Raw genomic sequence first — 17,879 nt, forward strand, 5'->3', positions numbered from 1 at the left:
ACATTAACATACCCAATGAACCGCAAGCATAAGTTTTACTCAATCTATCCGAGGTTAACGCCAATTGTTTCTCATAAAACTTCACCGCATCCACATAGGAACGTATGGCTTCATATACTGCACCCAAATTACCACAGGCTCTGGCCTGCATAAAGGCATTTCCCAAATGTTCACCCATTTCCAAATCCATTTTATGCAATTTCAAGGCCCCATCATTATCGCCCATGCGTTGATAGACATTACCCAAAGCACTGGTGGCATCGGATACCAGCATTCTATCTCCCAATTCTCTGGCTATTTCCTGCTGATGTTCCAGACAATTTACCGCCTGTTCGTGATTGCCCAAGGCACAATGTATATTACCCAGGTCACCATAGGAAACCGCTTTCACTTCTGGACTACCCAATTCATGGGCCACCACCAATCGTTTCTCTAGACACACTAAAGCTTCTTGTAAATTACCCAAAGCTCGATGACTGTGGCCCAAGCCACGATAAGCCCGTTCTTGGTCACGAAAACTTTGCAACGAAGTGGCCAATTGTAAATGACGTTCATGACACTTAATGCCCTCCTCATAATCACCCAAGGCATCATAACAATCACCCAAATGTCCCAAAGCTCGGGCACGATCATGTTGTGTTGTGGGTAGATTCACACGCTCCAAAGTACCCAACTGTTGTTCCAAATAGCCTATGGCATCTTCATAATGACCCATATTTAGTTTGGCTATACCCAAATTACCATAAGCCTGAGCCTCTATGGCCGAATCTTGTAACTCTTGGGCCCTTTCCAATTGCTCTTGATAGCACTTAACCGCATGGGTATAGTTGCATAAAGCCATATGCACTGCTCCCAAATGGCCATGAGCTTTGCATTCTCCTTTCAAATCAGACATTTCCTGTCTTAAGGTCAATTCTTGTGTATGATAACCCAAAGCTTTGTCATATTTCTTAATCAAACGATGAGCCAAACCCAAAGCACCACAGGCTGCTGCTTCCATAGATCTTTCACGGGCCTGCCGGGCCAAAGTTAGTTGACGTTGATACATTTTGGCCGCCTCCTCTATCTCGGCGGTTCTGATAAGTATATCGCCTATGTTGCCTAAAGCACGGAACTTGCCCGACAAATGGTTGGTCATATGGGCCACGGCTAAAAAGTATTTTTGACACTCTAAGGCTGCCTGGTTGTTACCCAGGGCTAAATGGGCCAGTCCCAGATTACAATAAGCTCTACCCATATTCATTTTATCTTGCAAATCTTTGGCCAAAGCTAAATCTTGATCGTAGTATCTGACGGCTTCTCTGTAATTGCCAATGCAATAGTGGGCATAGCCCAAAAAGTGACAGGCCTTACCTTCGGCCGCCACATCTCCCAGTTCTTGGGATAACATTAAATACTGTTCATAATAGGGCACAGCCTGGGCAAATTCTTGTCTGGAACTTAAACAGTTGCCCAAATTCAATAAAGCACAAGCTTCGCCTTGTGTATCCTTCAGCTCCCTGGCTATGTTCAAATGAGCTCTATAGTGTATTAAAGCCATGTCATGGGCACCTAAAGCTTGATAAGCCACTGCCAAATTACCATGGGTAGAAGCCTCGGCACTGCGATCATTAACTTCCTTACTAATGGTCAATTCCTGTTTGTGGTATTTGATGGCGGCCTCGTATAAGCCAGCTGAAGAGTAGGCATTTCCTATATTACCATAAGCTCTACCCATGCCAGCACGATCATGCAGCTGCCTGGCTATGGTAAGATGAGCCTGATGCAATTTCAAGGCGGCATCATGTTCTCCCAGCAATTGGTAAACTATACCCAGATTGGAACAGGCTCTTCCTTCACCGATTTTGTCACGTGCCGCCAAAGCCATTTCCAATTGTTTTTCATGCCATTTCTTGGCCTGTACAAAGTCGGCGGCACAACGAGCTGCATGACCCAAACCAGCATAAGCTCGGGCCTCTATATTACGATCTCCTAGTTGTTGGGAAATTCTCAAGACTTGCTCGTGAAACGTCATGGCTTGGGCAAAATTACGCCGGTAATGATGACTAGAGCCTAGATTGGAATAAGCTCTGGCTTCCTCCACCTGGTTGCCTAGTTTGCGCGCCAATCTCAAATGCTGGGTATGACAGTCAACAGCCGAATCAAATTCTCCCATGGCCAAGTAAACCGCACCCACATTGCCTATTTCTCGGGCCTCCTGCAAACGATCACCTATTTGTTTAACCAGTTGAACACACTGCTTATGGCTGGCCAAGGCATTGGGATAATCGCCTATGGCGGTGTAGACATGGCCCAAAGAAGTAAGAGCAGCAGCAGCGGCCTGGGTATCTTTACACTTCATAGCCAATACCAATTGATAACGGTGGGCGGTTAAGGCCTCCTTAAACGAGCCCTGGCTAAAATAGGCTGAACCCAAATTGCCATGGGCTCGACATTCTCCCGCAGTATCTCCCAGACTCTTGGCCACCGCCAAATCCTGTTGCATGTAACCTATGGCCTTATCCAGTTGATTTAAAGCCCAGTGAGCTGAACTCAAGGCACTAAATACCGAACCTCTTAGCTTCAAAGAACAGGAGCCAATGCGCAAAGCTGCCTCTAATACTGTAACGGCTGAGTGATATTGCCCGGCCTGTAATAGTTCTTGACCCACCACAGATATGACCACAAAGGGTGATTGATCTAAATTCATGGCACGTAATTGCTGTAAAGTGGGCTCTAAAGCATGTCTTAAAGGACTTTTAATAGAGGCCTCCAAAAGACCTGCCAGCAGTTGTTTGTTTTGGGGGTCTTGCCCCAGGCCAGCAGCAAAGGAAGCTAAAGCTTCGCCATAGCGGCCCAGACATTGTAGAGCCACTCCTTGTCTGAAGTAGGCTTTAGGCCATTGGGGACAAAGTTCACGGGCTTTGGTGGCATCTTGCAAGGCCAAAGCAAATTGGCCATGTTTTAAACGTGCCGCCGAACGATTACTGTAAAGTATATAATTGCCGGGATCCAGTTGCAAAGCATCTGTGTAGAGTAGTACCGCAGTACCAAAGTCTCCACTCTGGCAGGCGGCATTTGATTGACGTACTTTTTCCAAGAACAAAGCGCGATTGGCAGCAGTGAGTTCAGGATTGCACTCGGGTTCATTCTGGAAGGACAAAGAGAGAGAGATCCTTAGTATTTTAAATATTTTTGAAGTGAGTGAGAGTGATAAGTAGACATGAGATATAAACATAATTAATGTATTTTTTTTATCAAGATCTATAAATACAAATATGTCTTAAATACTTTTTCTCATGCAGAAGAGCAATAAAAATAGTATTTTTTTTGTTAAATTTTCTATACTTCCAAAGGCAAGATCCCTTAAAGAGTTACGATAAATTATTCTTAAGTAATTGTTATATCTTTAAATCACCATAATTTCACTAACTAATTTCATTGTTATTTGAAAATCTTTTCAAATGATTAAACCTGGCTGGTTGTTTAAAATCCATTTATTAGATAAAATATCAAAATAATTGAAGGAATTTTTTTCTTAACTATATATTTTATAAAATTGTAGATGTGTGAATGTAGTCTTCTATATACAAGTAAGTATTTATATAAAGTTACTTGCAACATAAAGTATCTAAGTAATCAATCTAGTGTTTTAAGTGCACCACAACACTACAATTATTCAAAAAGCTTATCTTTAAAGACATTCAATCTTAATCAAAAATATTTTTTCTTATAATTTTTTCTCTTCATTCTGTTTTGCTCTTGCCGCCTCCCTCTTTACGTTTTGAAGTTATTTATTTTCGTCATAAAGAAAAACGAAAAACATTAACAAAGTATGCACACAACAGGTGTGGGCAATTTGGGGGCAACTATGGTATAAGTAAAGGTTTACAAGTGAAAATAGTTTAAAAGCCTGAAAAAAAACAAAATTATACAAAATGCGTGTAATAGGTAAAAAATAAGCAATTTGCAAATTAGTTTTCTATAAAACTTTAAATTTTTGATGAGTAACCGTTTATATTTCTATTAAGGAATCGTTATTTGATCAAAAATTATTGCCAAAATTGTTTGTAAACCATCACTAAAACATTTGCCTATAAAATTTTTAGCCAAAAAAATTTCACAAAAGTAACCACTTCGTAAAGTAATCGTTACCTATGTAATACTTCTTTAAATATGTCTCTAATTGTGAAACAGACATTAAATATTAAAAATTATGAATTTTGAGACGGGTAACCGGTTATATATTTACTTAGTAATCGGTATTGGATCAAAAATGTATAATCAAAATTATTTAAAATAGTTAAGAAACCCATTACCTATAAAATTTGTTACTTAAAACCAAAATTAAGCAAAAGTAACCACTTTGTAAAATTACTCGTGACTTATGTAAAACAGTTTAAAATTTACTCTTATTTACATTATATTTCTAGAAATTTTGAAATTTAAGGCGAGTAACCGCTAAAATTTTAAATAACCGCTTCCAAAATTAATCGTTACTTATGTAAAACTGCTTTAAATTTGTCCCTAATTGTGAAACAGGCATTAAATTTTAAAAGTTACGAAATTTAAGGCGAGTAACCGTTTATATTTTTACTTAGTAATCGGTATTTGATCAAAAATGTATAATCAAAATTATTTAAAATAGTTAAGAAAACCATTACCCATAAAATTTGTTACTTAAATACAAAATTGAGCAAAAGTAACCACTTTATAAAATTAATGGTTACTAATGCAAAACTGTTAGAAATTATCTCTTACTTACATTACTTATCTAACAGTTTTAATTTTCATTAAGTAATCAATAATTTCTATAAAATTTTAAATTTTTGATAAGTAACCGTTTATATTTGTATGTAGTAATCGTTATTTGAACAAAAATTATTGCCAAAATTGTTCGTAAACCATTAATAAAATATTTGCCTATACAATTTTTAGCCAAAAATCAAAATTGTACAAAAGTAACCACTTCAAAAATTAATCGTTACTTGTGTAAAACTGCTTTAAATTTATCCCTAATTATGAAACAGACATTAAATTTTAAAAATTACCGAATTTAAGGCGAGTAACCGTTTATATTTCTACTTAGTAATCGGTATTTGATCAAAAATGTATAATCAAAATTATTTAAAATAGTTAAGAAAACCATTACCCATAAAATTTGTTACTTAAAACCAAAATTAAGCAAAAGTAACCACTTTGTAAAATTACTCGTGACTTATGTAAAACAGTTTAAAATTTACTCTTATTTACATTATTTACCTAATTTTCAGGAAATTATGAAATTCTAGGTGAGTAACCATATAAATTTTAAATAACCGCTTCCAAAATTAATCGTTACTTATGTAAAACTGCTTTAAATATGTCTCTAATTGTGAAAAAGACATTAAATTTTAAAAATTACGTAATTTAAGGCGAGTAACCGTTTATATTTTTACTTAGCAATCGGTATTTGATCAAAAATGTATAATCAAAATTATTTAAAATACTTAAGAAAGGCATTATTTATAAAATTTGTTACTTAAATACAAAATTGAGCAAAAGTAACCACTTTGTAAAATTAGTGGTTACTTTGCAAAACTGTTAGAAATTATCTCTTACTTACATTACTTATCTAAAAGTTTTTATTTTCATTAAGTAATCAATATTTTCTATAAAATTTTAAATTTTGGATAAGTAACCGTTTATATTTGTATGTAGTAATCGTTATTTGAACAAAAATTATTGCCAAAATTGTTCGTAAACCATTAATAAAACATTTGCCTATAAAATTTTTAGCCAAAAATCAAAATTGTACAAAAGTAACCACTTCACAAATTAATCGTTACTTGTGTAAAACTTTTTTAAATTTGTCCCTAATTATGAAACAGACATTACATTTTAAAAATTACGAAATTTAAGGCGAGTAATCGTTTATATATTTACTTAGTAATCGGTATTTGATCAAAAATGTGTAATCAAAATTATTTAAAATAGTTAAGAAAATCATTACCGATCAAATTTGTTATTTAAAACCAAAATTAAGCAAAAGTAACCACTTTGTAAAATTACTCTTCACTTATGTAAAACAGTTTAAAATTTACTCTTATTTACATTATTTACCTAATTTTCAGGAAATTATGAAATTTTAGGTGAGTAACCGTTTAAATTTTAAATAACCGCTTCCAAAATTAATCGTTACTTATGTAAAACTGCTTTAAATTTGTCCCTAATTGTGAAACAGATATTAAATTTTAAAAATTATCAAATTTAAGGCGAGTAACCGTTTATATTCTTACTTAGTAATCGGTATTTGAGCAAAAATTTATGACCAAAGTTATTTAAAATACTTAAGAAAATCATTAGCTATAAAATTGGTTACTTAAAGTCTAAATTTAGCAAAAGTAATCACTTTGTAAAATTACTGGTTACTTATGCAAAACAAAGAAGACTTTTGAAGTACTAGCAGTTTAAGTAATTCTTTTCTAATAGAAGAAAATAAAAAGGAAAATCAGTGCCAAAGATTCTCCTTTCCTTATAGAGAAAAATATGAAGGATTAGAGTTTATTTCAATTTCTTTTTATGATTCGAAATTGAGTATTTGATTGAAGGACTGACTGTTAGTGATTTTTCGGAAAAGAACAAAAGAAGGAATAGGAAAACATTCAGAGGGATTCTGAGAAAAATTAAAGAAAATATTGTCCATTTGCAATAACATTTTACTAATAATAAACAAATGTTTTACAGATGATTATTTTCTTATTCAAAATCTAAAGGGATTTCGTTAAATCCTAACATTATATTGCCTCATTCCTTTTCTCAACTTTGTATTCCCCAACTACAACAAACAGTTTCTACGATACCTTTTTTGGACAACTCTGTGTTTAACTCTGGCTTTCAGTCTGTCTCGTTTTAGAACCCAGAACAGAACCGAACAATAACAGCAACTCCAACAAAGTAAGTATTAGAACATTTAGATGCCACTAAAAACTAAACATGTTGTGTTGTGCCTCTCAATATTTGTTGCATTGCCACAGCAAAAATACTTACGTACGATACATACGTTACGAGTGCATATACAACATTTAAACTACTAAAATGTATGTTAAGTTTAAATTATTATAATGGGAAAATGTAATTTTTCTTTAATAAACAATACTCGTGATATAAACAACATTCCAAAGTTAAATGTTTCTTATTATTTGTTTGTGTGTTTGTTGCCTGCTTTATTCTCTTAAGTTTTTCAGTTTTTTTCTTAATAAAACTTGTAGTTGCTGGATTGTTGCTGAAAGACTGATGGGAGGCAAGAATGAGAGGGTATTAACAAAATAACGACACAATTGGTTAAATGAGAATAAGTTGGAAATGGGGAAGGAAAATGGTTGCCGGTTACATAAAAGGGTGGAAAAAATGGGATTTGATTTCTATAATCTAGAGGAAACTTGCTATTGAATTTAATAAAGTAAAGACGAAGTTTGATAAAACTGTTAATTTAGGAAATGGTTTAGTTCCGACGATATCTCTATCAGATCTCCTGGTGTTGAGCTATGAGGCAAGTACTGAATTTCTCTCAAGATATTAAGTTAGTTCATACTAATGCTTCGTTACTTTATATTTATTAGCATTGGGACATACAAGTGTTTTTTTTTTACTTTTTTTTATTTATTTTTTTTTTTTAATATCTTTATTCAATATTTAATTTTACATTTTGAATTTTGAACTAAATACAGACCTACGATTGAACCAAATTTTCGACTAATGAAAGACCTACGATTGAACAAAATTTCGACTAATGACAGACCTACGATTGAAGCTAATATTGGACTACATAAATGTCAATGATTAAAACTAATATTGGACTAAATACAGACCTACGATTGAACCAAATTTTCGACTAATGAAAGACCTACGATTGAACAAAATTTCGACTAATGACAGACCTACGATTGAAGCTAATATTGGACTACATAAATGTCAATGATTAAAACTAATATTGGACTAAATACAGACCTACGATTGAAGCTAATTTTCGACTAAATACAGACCTACGATTGAAGCTAATATTGAACTACATAAAGACCCATGATTGAAGCTAATTTTCGACTAAATACAGACTTACGATTGAAGCTAATATTGAACTACATTGAGACCAATGATTGAAGCTAATATTGAACTACATAAAGACCAATGATTGTAGCAAATATTGAACTACATAAAGACCAATGATTGAAGCTAATTTTCGACTAAATACAGACCTACGATTGAAGCTAATATTGAACTACATTAAGACCAATGATTGAAGCTAATATTGAACTACATTAAGACCAATGGATGAAGCTAATATTGAACTACATAAATACCAATGATTGAAGCTAATATTGGACCACATAAGACCAATGATTGAAGCTAATATTGAACTACATAAAGACCAATGATTGGAGCTAATATTGAACTACATAAAGACCAATTATTGAAGCTAATATTGGACCACATAAGTGAAGCTAATATTGAACTACATAAAGACCAATGATTGTAGCTAATATTGGACTAAATACAGACCTACGATTGAAGCTAATTTTCGACTAATGACAGACCTACGATTGATGCTAATATTGGACTAAATACAGACCTAAGATTGAACCAAATTTTCGACTAAAGATAGACCTACGATTGAAGCTAATATTGGATTTAATACAGACCTACGATTGAACCAAATTTTCGACTAAAGACAGACCTTCGATTGATGTTAATATTGGACTAAATGCAGACCTAAGATTGAACCAAATTTTTGACTAAATACAGACCTACGATTGAAGCTAATATTGGACTACATAAATATCAATGATTAAAACTAATATTGGACTAAATACAGACCTAAGATTGAAGCTAATTTTCGACTAAATACAGACCTAAGATTGAAGCTAATTTTCGACTAAATACAGACCTACGATTGAAGCTAATATTAAACTACATTAACACCAATGATTGAAGCTAATATTGAACTACATTAAGACCAATGGTTGAAGCTAATTTTCGACTAAATACAGACCTACGATTGAAGCTAATATTGAACTACATTAAGCCAATGATTGAAGCTAATATTGAACTACATAAAGACCAATGATTGTAGCTAATATTGCACTAAATACAGACCTACGATTGAAGCTAATATTGGACTAAATACAGACCTACGATTGAAGCTAATATTGAACTAAATACAGACCTACGATTGAAGCTAATATTGGACTAAATACAGACCACGATTAAACCAAATTTTCGACTAAAGACAGACCTTCGATTGAGCTAATATTGTACTAAATTCAGACCTAAGCTTGAAGCTAATTTTCGACAAAATACAGACCTACGATTGAAGCTAATATTGGACTAAATACAGACCTAAGATTGAACCAAATTTTCGACTAAATACAGACCTACGATTGAAGCTACAGACTTAAGATTGGCCCATAAAACCATAGAGAAAACACATAGAGCGGAAACTCTCCTGTCAAAGACCTAACTCAGTTGTCAAAAACCTAAGTGGTGGGAATGTATTAGTAAAAAAAACTATGTGAAAACAAAAACAACACTCGTATGTGTAACTTTTTTGAGTAATTTTTTTGTTTGAGTTTTTTTCGAGTTTCCGCTCTATGTTCTCTATGCCTAAAACTCCCAGATCTTTGGCAATTAATGATTGCCTACTCACTGACAGTTTAACATTTCAAAGAAGGAATCTATTAGGTGAACGTCAGCCGCTTACGATCGGTAGTGTAACATTCAAGTCCCATTCCTACGACAATTCCGTTTTCGACCTGGAAACTTCCAGATCTTTCTCGATTAATGATGATCTACTCATTGACAGTTGAACATTGAAAACAACTAGGAAAGCGTCAGTCGCTAATAGATTAGGCAGAGTTGTACCCCATTTCCTTGAAGATCGAGCAGATCAACTAAAAGTGAAGGAATTTCGATAACAGCAAGTTTCAAGCGTTGCTTTTAGATCGAGAAAAGTGCACTGAACTTAACATGATTCCAGTTTGACATTGTAATCCTATCATATCTATTAGGCTAATACCGGAGGCTTACAGATCGGGCAGATCATTTAGAAATCCACTTCTTATGTCAGCCTAATTTAATTCATTTTCTTTAGTATTTTATAGAAAATATTGCAATAAATTGGCAACTCTAAGCAAAACTGTACACAGCTGAAAAAAAGAAACCAAGAACTGCACGATCTATACAATCGCTAAATCTAGAGCAAATCTAACAGAAGGAGCAACACAGAAACAACAAAAAAAATCGGCACATCTGTTTTACGCATTCCTTAAGGGCATTGAATACGAATGGACAAAAGATTTGTTTGCATTTACAACTCCTCTTTTAACATTTTATTTTCTTCTACCAAAGAAAGAAAGCTTTGGAATTGTTTTTCTTGTATTATTCTTTATAAATTTATGGACCTTTAACTTTATAGTTAGCTATAGTGCTGGCTGGCTGACTGGCTAACTTGGCTGATTTGTATGTTGAAGCTGGTAATTATGTTAAATGCAGTCATGTTGTAAAAATTGCTATTTTATTTCGATTTTGTGTTGTTATTGTTGTAAAAACCTTTTTTTTTTGTTTTTGTATTGCCTGGAATTTCTTTGTAAACTATACTCGTACGTTACCTTCACTTAGCTGCTCTGCTGTGGCAATATTATAATTTAAGTTTGCTGCCACAATCGAGTCATTATTTGCTGCCTGCCAAAGCAGACGTAGGGACTTTGGCACAGCTTAAAGAAGTCAGTTTGTTGGCAGAGGAACGCATGGACTTGGTAACGCAGTCGTTGAAGGTTGAGTCACGTTTATGTTTAAGAAATTGTTGCAAACAAAACAAAATTAAAAACCATCGCATTTGAAGTGCCACACACCATTTACAAAATGAATTGAGAAATATGTATAAATTAATCTAAATAATATTGATAATCTTAAACAGATGTTAATAAACTAAAGAGAATCAAAATATCTCAAGTTTGAATCCAGTTAAAATAAAGTTATTGTTAAAATTTTCAATTCCTTTAGAAAATGGTGTATGATCTCTTGAATATTGAGTAGTTTTTCCTTTTCTTCTACTTTGTGATCAGACATTCTTACATACTTACAGATCTCCCTATTTTCCTTTACACATTCTAAATGATTTTTGCAATTTTTTTGTTGTAGTAACTCCATTTTGTTTATAATGTTGCTGTTGTGTTTGTTGCTGATCTTATTATTGTTGTTGTGTAAGCATAACCCCGACTGGCATTATGGCTGACTGGCTGGGTGGATTTCAAAAGAAAAATGTTGTATTCATCCGCTTAATTTTTTTTTTTAGTTTTGCTATATAGTAAAGTCGACAGATTGCAAATTACTTTGTTCAAAATTGCCATAATTTCTTTATGCAGAGGAATGTGATTTTTTCGTTGTTGTAATAAACGAAAAAAAATAAAATAACAACACTAATTTTTTTGTAAAGGTTACCAGATTTTGTTGTGCTGACTTGGCAGGCATATAGTTTAATAATACAAATGTTTTATTATTTAGAGAAACATTTTGGAAAGTATCAAAATAAAGTTGTGTGAGATTCACTAAGTCGGTTTTAAATGTGGCAACTATTGAGATCTGGGATGAGCTTAAATACTTGACAGGACATTCGCTGGCAGTTGTCATAGCCTTACCACTACTGAAAATAACTCTATAAGAGTAAAAAGTATAACGCCTTCGTATGATGAACGAGAGTGCAAAAACTCTGAGGTCACTAACTCGTGATAATTTGTTTCATTTATATATTTCATCAGTGCCTTTACTACTCTACCATTGGTTATATCTGACATAAGGGCTGTTTACATGCGGATTCTCGAACTATTTGAGACCGATGCAGGGTATGTAACTATAATTTCCTGTTTCTGAGACTCATACTGAACTACTTAAGGTTCTAGTTCAGTTCTAGTTCAGTTCTAGTTCAGTTCTAGTTCAGTTCTAGTTCAGTTCTAGTTCAGTTCTAGTTCAGTTCTAGTTCAGTTCTAGTTCAGTTCTAGTTCAGTTCTAGTTCAGTTCTAGTTCAGTTCTAGTTCAGTTCTAGTTCAGTTCTAGTTCAGTTCTAGTTCTAGTTCAGTTCCAGTTCAGTTCAGTTCCAGTTCAGTTCTAGTTCAGTTCTAGTTCAGTTCTAGTTCAGTTCCAGTTCAGTTCCAGTTCAGTTCTAGTTCAGTTCTAGTTCAGTTCGAATTCAGTTCTAATCCCCCCACAGACCCACTTTAGTTCAGACTGAACAACACGTATTGACGATGATCAAATTTATGGCGAAAACATACGATGAGTATGATGAGTAACTTCTACATTTTTTTTACTCCCAAGAAAGAATTGTAACTTTAACTATGCCCATTCTATATCATGTCCAGTGTCCGAGATCTCGATATCACGTTCAGTATTACACCAGTGCATTGGTGGCATAGCCTTGTGACAAAGTCACCAATAATGTCAGATTGGTATATCACACATCACTATTCACTTCTTAATAGTAACATGAAATATGAATATATTACTTAACTGGTCTAAAGTTGTTAAAATGTTGAGAATTTTTCAATGAATTTGAGTAATTTGTTAAATAAAAATAAATTAATTTTAATCTGGTGACCTAAACTTATTGAAAAACTGAAAGTTTCCCTGTTCTTTATTATAAAGCTTTGGAAGTAGAACAATGACTGAACAGTTAAATATGTGGAGGGTATCATGAGGACCCTGACCACAAGCTGGGCATATGTTAAGGACGGCACGGTCTATGCGGGACCACAAGGCATTAAGTCTGTTGCACCATCCTGATCTAAGTTGTGCCAAAACGACTCTTGTTTTAAGCGGCAGAATCTTCTCAGCGTCTGTCAAATGGATCCTGCACATACCTCTGTATGCTCTCTACGTATTTCCTTAGGTCCTGTCTGATGTGCCTCGGGGGAAACTCCAACTGTGTGGTGTTGAAGATGACTCCTCCGATGACATCCCAGTAGGAACTGTTGCGTCAACATGACGTTGTGTTCCTTGACCGGCAGAACCTTGGTTTCCTCATGAATGTGGTGTTCGGAGGTAATTTGAAGGCAGCCTGTGACGGTCCTTAAGGCTGCGTTTTGATCACTCAAAGAAGGCGACCACACTGGAGCAGCATAGTTGACCACTGACCAACCAATCGTCTTGTAGGTAACTAGCAAGGTTTCTTTGTCCATAACCCAAGTACTGCCAGCTATTGCTTTGAAGACCTTGTTCCTATTTCGCAGTTTATGCGTGATTGCAGTGGCGTGTGCTGAGGAGGTAAAAAGGCTATCAAAATTGACACCCTAGATTTTCGGGTGGATCACTGTCGGAATTTGTACGCCGTCGACCATGATGCCTAAGTTCAGTTTTACCTCCTTCGTCCAGGTGGTGAAGGGTGTTGCCGATGACTTCGTTGGTGATAGCTGCAGATTACGTGCAGTGATGAAATTGTGGATTTCGTTGAGAAAACCATTTAAAACCGCAAAGCTCATCAACGTTGTGACGTATCGCCAAAATGGTGCAGACGTCCGCATAGGTGATTACCTCCACACCCTGAAAGTTTAGAGAGGTAGAAGTTAAAAAGCAGCGGCGACCGGACCCCGTCCTGAGGGACTCCTTGTTGAACTCTACGGGGTTTTGAGCATTTGTCTCTAAACTCCTCGACTGCCTGCCACTCAGATAGTTCACTATGCATCTCTTCAGTTTGTTGGGCATTGTGAACTGCAGAATGTCCTGGTAGAGTGTGTCGAAGGCCTTCGACATGTCAAGTACCACTAGGATAGTCGGTTCATAAGGCCTCTGCTGATTAAAGTTCTGTGAAATCTGAGTGACTATGGCGGATAATGATGTTTGAGGAGATTGGTTGAGGAGAAGAGCTGCGAGTGTCATCGCTACAGGTGACAGGAGCAAAATCGGCCTGTACGATTGTGCCTCGCTCGCGATATTCCCAGGTTTTAACAATGGGATCACTCGGCCCATTTTCCAGTCATCCTTACTGACAGGTTAAAAACCGTTGTCAGGTACTCTACTCCCCGCTGGCCTAGGTGTTTTAGCATCAGCATGGATATTCCATGCTTTGATTGCTTAGCTGCGTTGATGGCTTCTGCAAATTCAGTTGGCGTGTAAAGTTGTAGTGTGTTCGAGACTGGAAGATCATGTAGTTTGTGGATAACACTTATTTTCGGCTTGTCTCTCTCTGTAGACCACAACTTGCCAACTCCAGAACTTACATTGCAGTTCTTCAAATGATGAAGAGTTTTATCCCAAGACAAATGCCGTATAAGTGCCCTTTATTTACAAAAAAAAATGGTAGTGATTTGGGTTCATGAGCTAGAAAGAGCTCTGCTTTGAATATTTCCAATTTGATATCTGTTCGGTGTAAATAAAAGTGGAGTATTTTGACACATGACATAATTCTCTCGCCAATTGGGAGATATTTCTGGGCTGAGGCAGGAGACGAGGTTTATGTCTCGAGAAAAGTCGCAGAACTTGGCACTTGTAAGTGCCGATTATCTAACACTAACCATGATTTAGGTGCCTACGCTAGTCAGATTTCTGCTTTGAATATTTCCAATGCGATACATATTTGAAGTAATTAAAAGTGGAGTTCTTTTTAACACATTCTTAAAGAGAAATATATGTAATATCGCGAGAAATTCATGCCTAGAATATAAGGAGAAATTAACGAATCGTTTGACGTTCGGTAATGATGCGTGTAGAGGAGCGACTTGGGAAGATTTTTGAATTCTCTATGAAGGTTTATGTTTTAAACTATTAAATATAATAAAAAAATGGGGTTAATATTTATAGATTAACTAATTTCTTTTTAGCATTTAAAATTAGCCAAGATTTTTTTAATTTCTTGTTTCTACAAGTTGTTAAACTTTGCTTAATTAACCTTCCTTCACTCAAATGTTTATATTTCAATTTATATTATTTACATGATCTTGTCTGAGATCTATAGTTTAACACTATATAGACATTGATTGAAACCGACAAGCTTGAATGGAAAACGCTTTGAAAATATCTAAACATGAAACCATGAACCAAAATTTTTCCAGTTTTTTAAAGCAACAAAAACAGAAAAAAACACCTCAAAACAACATGAAATTAATAATCACAATAACATGTTGTAGTAAAAATAAACAACTTTTAAAATTAAACTACAACAAAAAAGTTAAAAAAATAAAGAATTACAGGCCATAATACCGCAAATGAAATGAAATACAACAAAATAATAAATAAATAAATGAAAATAATATTGTGAATGAAGCCAAGAGAGTAAATATGTTTATGTACGAACATAGAACAAAAAAAAATATAAAAATGAAAAGATCGGAGGAAAAAAAAAACACTTGTTAAGAAAAACGTCCTCGTGATGTCAGTTTCTATGAAAATGCAGTCATGTGTAAATAGTATAAATGCGTTTAAACAAGCGTATGGTTACAAGCTGCACTCAAGTTCACTAGAAAAATAAATATGAGAAAGAAATAATAAGATGGATAGACAGACGGACGGACAGACAGACAGTAATATACAAAGCAGTAAGATGGACAGAACGTATGAAAGACAGACGAATGGACGGACAAACGGAAGGACAGATATGCATGCAAGTCTAAATGCAACAACGTCATGTTGATGATGTTAAAAATTGAAATGAATAAAAACAATAAAAAAATAAAATTACTAAAACTTAAATTAATGTTTAGAATGTAATAATGTAGAAGAATCTGTTTTCTGTGGAGGTTAAAAAAAAATTCTATTTAGTCGGAAAACTATGGGTCTTAAGGGAAATGAGAGAAGAGAGGAATAAGTTGGGTTTTGAAGTTTGGCTTTTTAAGAAATTAAAAGTCAATAATATTAGTTTAACATTTCACTTCAATAAAGATCATTGATTGGTTAAACAGATATTAGTTCAGCAAAGAGAGGATTAGTGCTTTTGAACTAGTTCACTTTTAACAAAACTTCCTAGAAACTTGCTACTAATATATAGTTTTGTTTATATTTAATTTTCCTCACATTTCCGCCTCCTTTAGCCCATTGTGTTGCGTAAAGCACCACGTTAAGGTAAAGTTTTTACAGCATTTACTACAACATTAAAGCGTAAAGGGAATAAAGACCACAATAGCAACAACAACAAAAACATATTACAACTTGTTGTAATAATAAAGAGGTGTATATTACATGTTGTATTTGTTTTTTTTTATTATTTGTTCTCCCTACTTTTCAATAATTTATAAACTTGATAATGACTACTTAGTGAAGTGTTTATTTTTCTTCAATATTTATTTTTTTTTTGTATTTCTACAACAATTATTTAAGGCATATTATGCTGGTATTTTCTTTGTGATTTTATTTATTACAACTGTTTAGTTGAATTTCTACAATGAAAAAAATTTTGAATTTTTACAAGAATTTACTAAAAAAACATTCTTGTCAATGTCATGTCATGTTTATTAGTTTTTGTTTGTTTTTTTTTTGTTCAGAGGTAAATAAAGAATTGTAGAAAAAAATATTTAAATTTAGCAAAAATTAAAAAAAAAACAACAAACCAGCGGTTTTAAATGGCAACAGTGGGATAAAAGAAAGATAAAATAAAAATAAATATTTATATATCTAGAAATTATGAAATTTCAGGCGAGTAACCATTTAAATTTTCACTTAATAATCGGTATTTGAAGAAAACATATTGACGAATATTATTTAAAACTTTTAAGAAATCTATTACCCATAAAATATTTTGCTTAAAATCAAAATTGGCCAAAAGTAACCACTTTACAAAATTATTCGCTACTTAAGAAAAACTTATTTAAACGAGTTTTTATTCAAGCTACTTACTTAATTTTCTAGAAATTATGAAATTTCAGGCGAGTAACCGTTTAAATTTTTACTAAGTAATCGGTATTTGAATAAAAAGTATAGACAAACATTATTTAAAACTTTTAAGAAATATATTACCAATAAAATATTTTGCTTAAAATTAAGATTGGCTAAAAGTAACTACTTTGCAAAATTATTCGTTACTTAAGAAAAACTTATTTAAATGAGTTTTTATTTAAGCTACTTACTTAATTTTCTAGAAATTATGAAATTTCAGGAGAGTAACCATTTAAATTATCACTTAAGAATCGGTATTTGAAGAAAACATATTGACAAAAATTATTTAAAATATTAAACAAATCTATTACTTTTAAAATTTTTTGTCTAAAATCATAATTAGCCAAAAGTAATCACATTGCATAATTAATCGTTACTTATGTAAAATTTATTTTAATGAGTTTTTATTTATGATACTTACATTTACCGTTTAAATTTTTACTAAGTAATCGATATTTGTATAAAAAGTATTGACAAAAATTATTTTAAACATTGAACAAATCTATTACTTTTAAATTTTTTTGCTAAAAATAACATTTGGCCAAAAGTAACCACTTTGCAAAATTATTCGTTACTTATATAAAACTTCTTTAAATTAAGTCTTATTTACTTTACTAACATAAGTTCCAGAAAATTTTTAAATTTAAGATAAGTAACCATTAAAGTTTTTATTAAGTAATCGGTTTATTTAAGAAATACATCTTAAAATTTATTCTTATTTATGTTACATACACAATTTCTTAATAATTATTAAATTTAAGGCAAGTAATCGTTTAATTTTTCCCATAGCAATCCTTATTTGAACAAACATTATTGACGAAAATTTTATAAAATATTTAAGAAAATTATCAGTTCTATAATTGTAGGCTTAAAATCAATATTGGCCAAAAGTAACCACTTCACAAAATTAGGCGTTACTTAAGCGAATAACCGTTTATATTTTTATTTAGTAATCGGTATTTGAACAAAAAATATCGTCTAGAATTATTTAAAACATTCAAGAAAAC

At 33.2% G+C, this 17,879-nt stretch overlaps 1 protein-coding gene across 1 annotated transcript in view; it reads right to left on the reverse strand.

The window, feature by feature from the left end:
• The window catches only part of LOC135957289 (tetratricopeptide repeat protein 28), a 65,450-nt gene that overhangs the window by 4,802 nt on the left and 42,769 nt on the right, over positions 1-17,879 (reverse strand). The window contains exon 2 of the mRNA XM_065508010.1: positions 13-3,130. Within this exon, the coding sequence (XP_065364082.1) occupies positions 13-3,130 (3,118 nt within the window). The remainder of the gene's footprint in view (positions 1-12; positions 3,131-17,879) is intronic.

Source organism: Calliphora vicina, chromosome 4 (genome assembly GCF_958450345.1).
Source record: "Calliphora vicina chromosome 4, idCalVici1.1, whole genome shotgun sequence".
NCBI classification, from domain to species: domain Eukaryota; kingdom Metazoa; phylum Arthropoda; class Insecta; order Diptera; family Calliphoridae; genus Calliphora; species Calliphora vicina.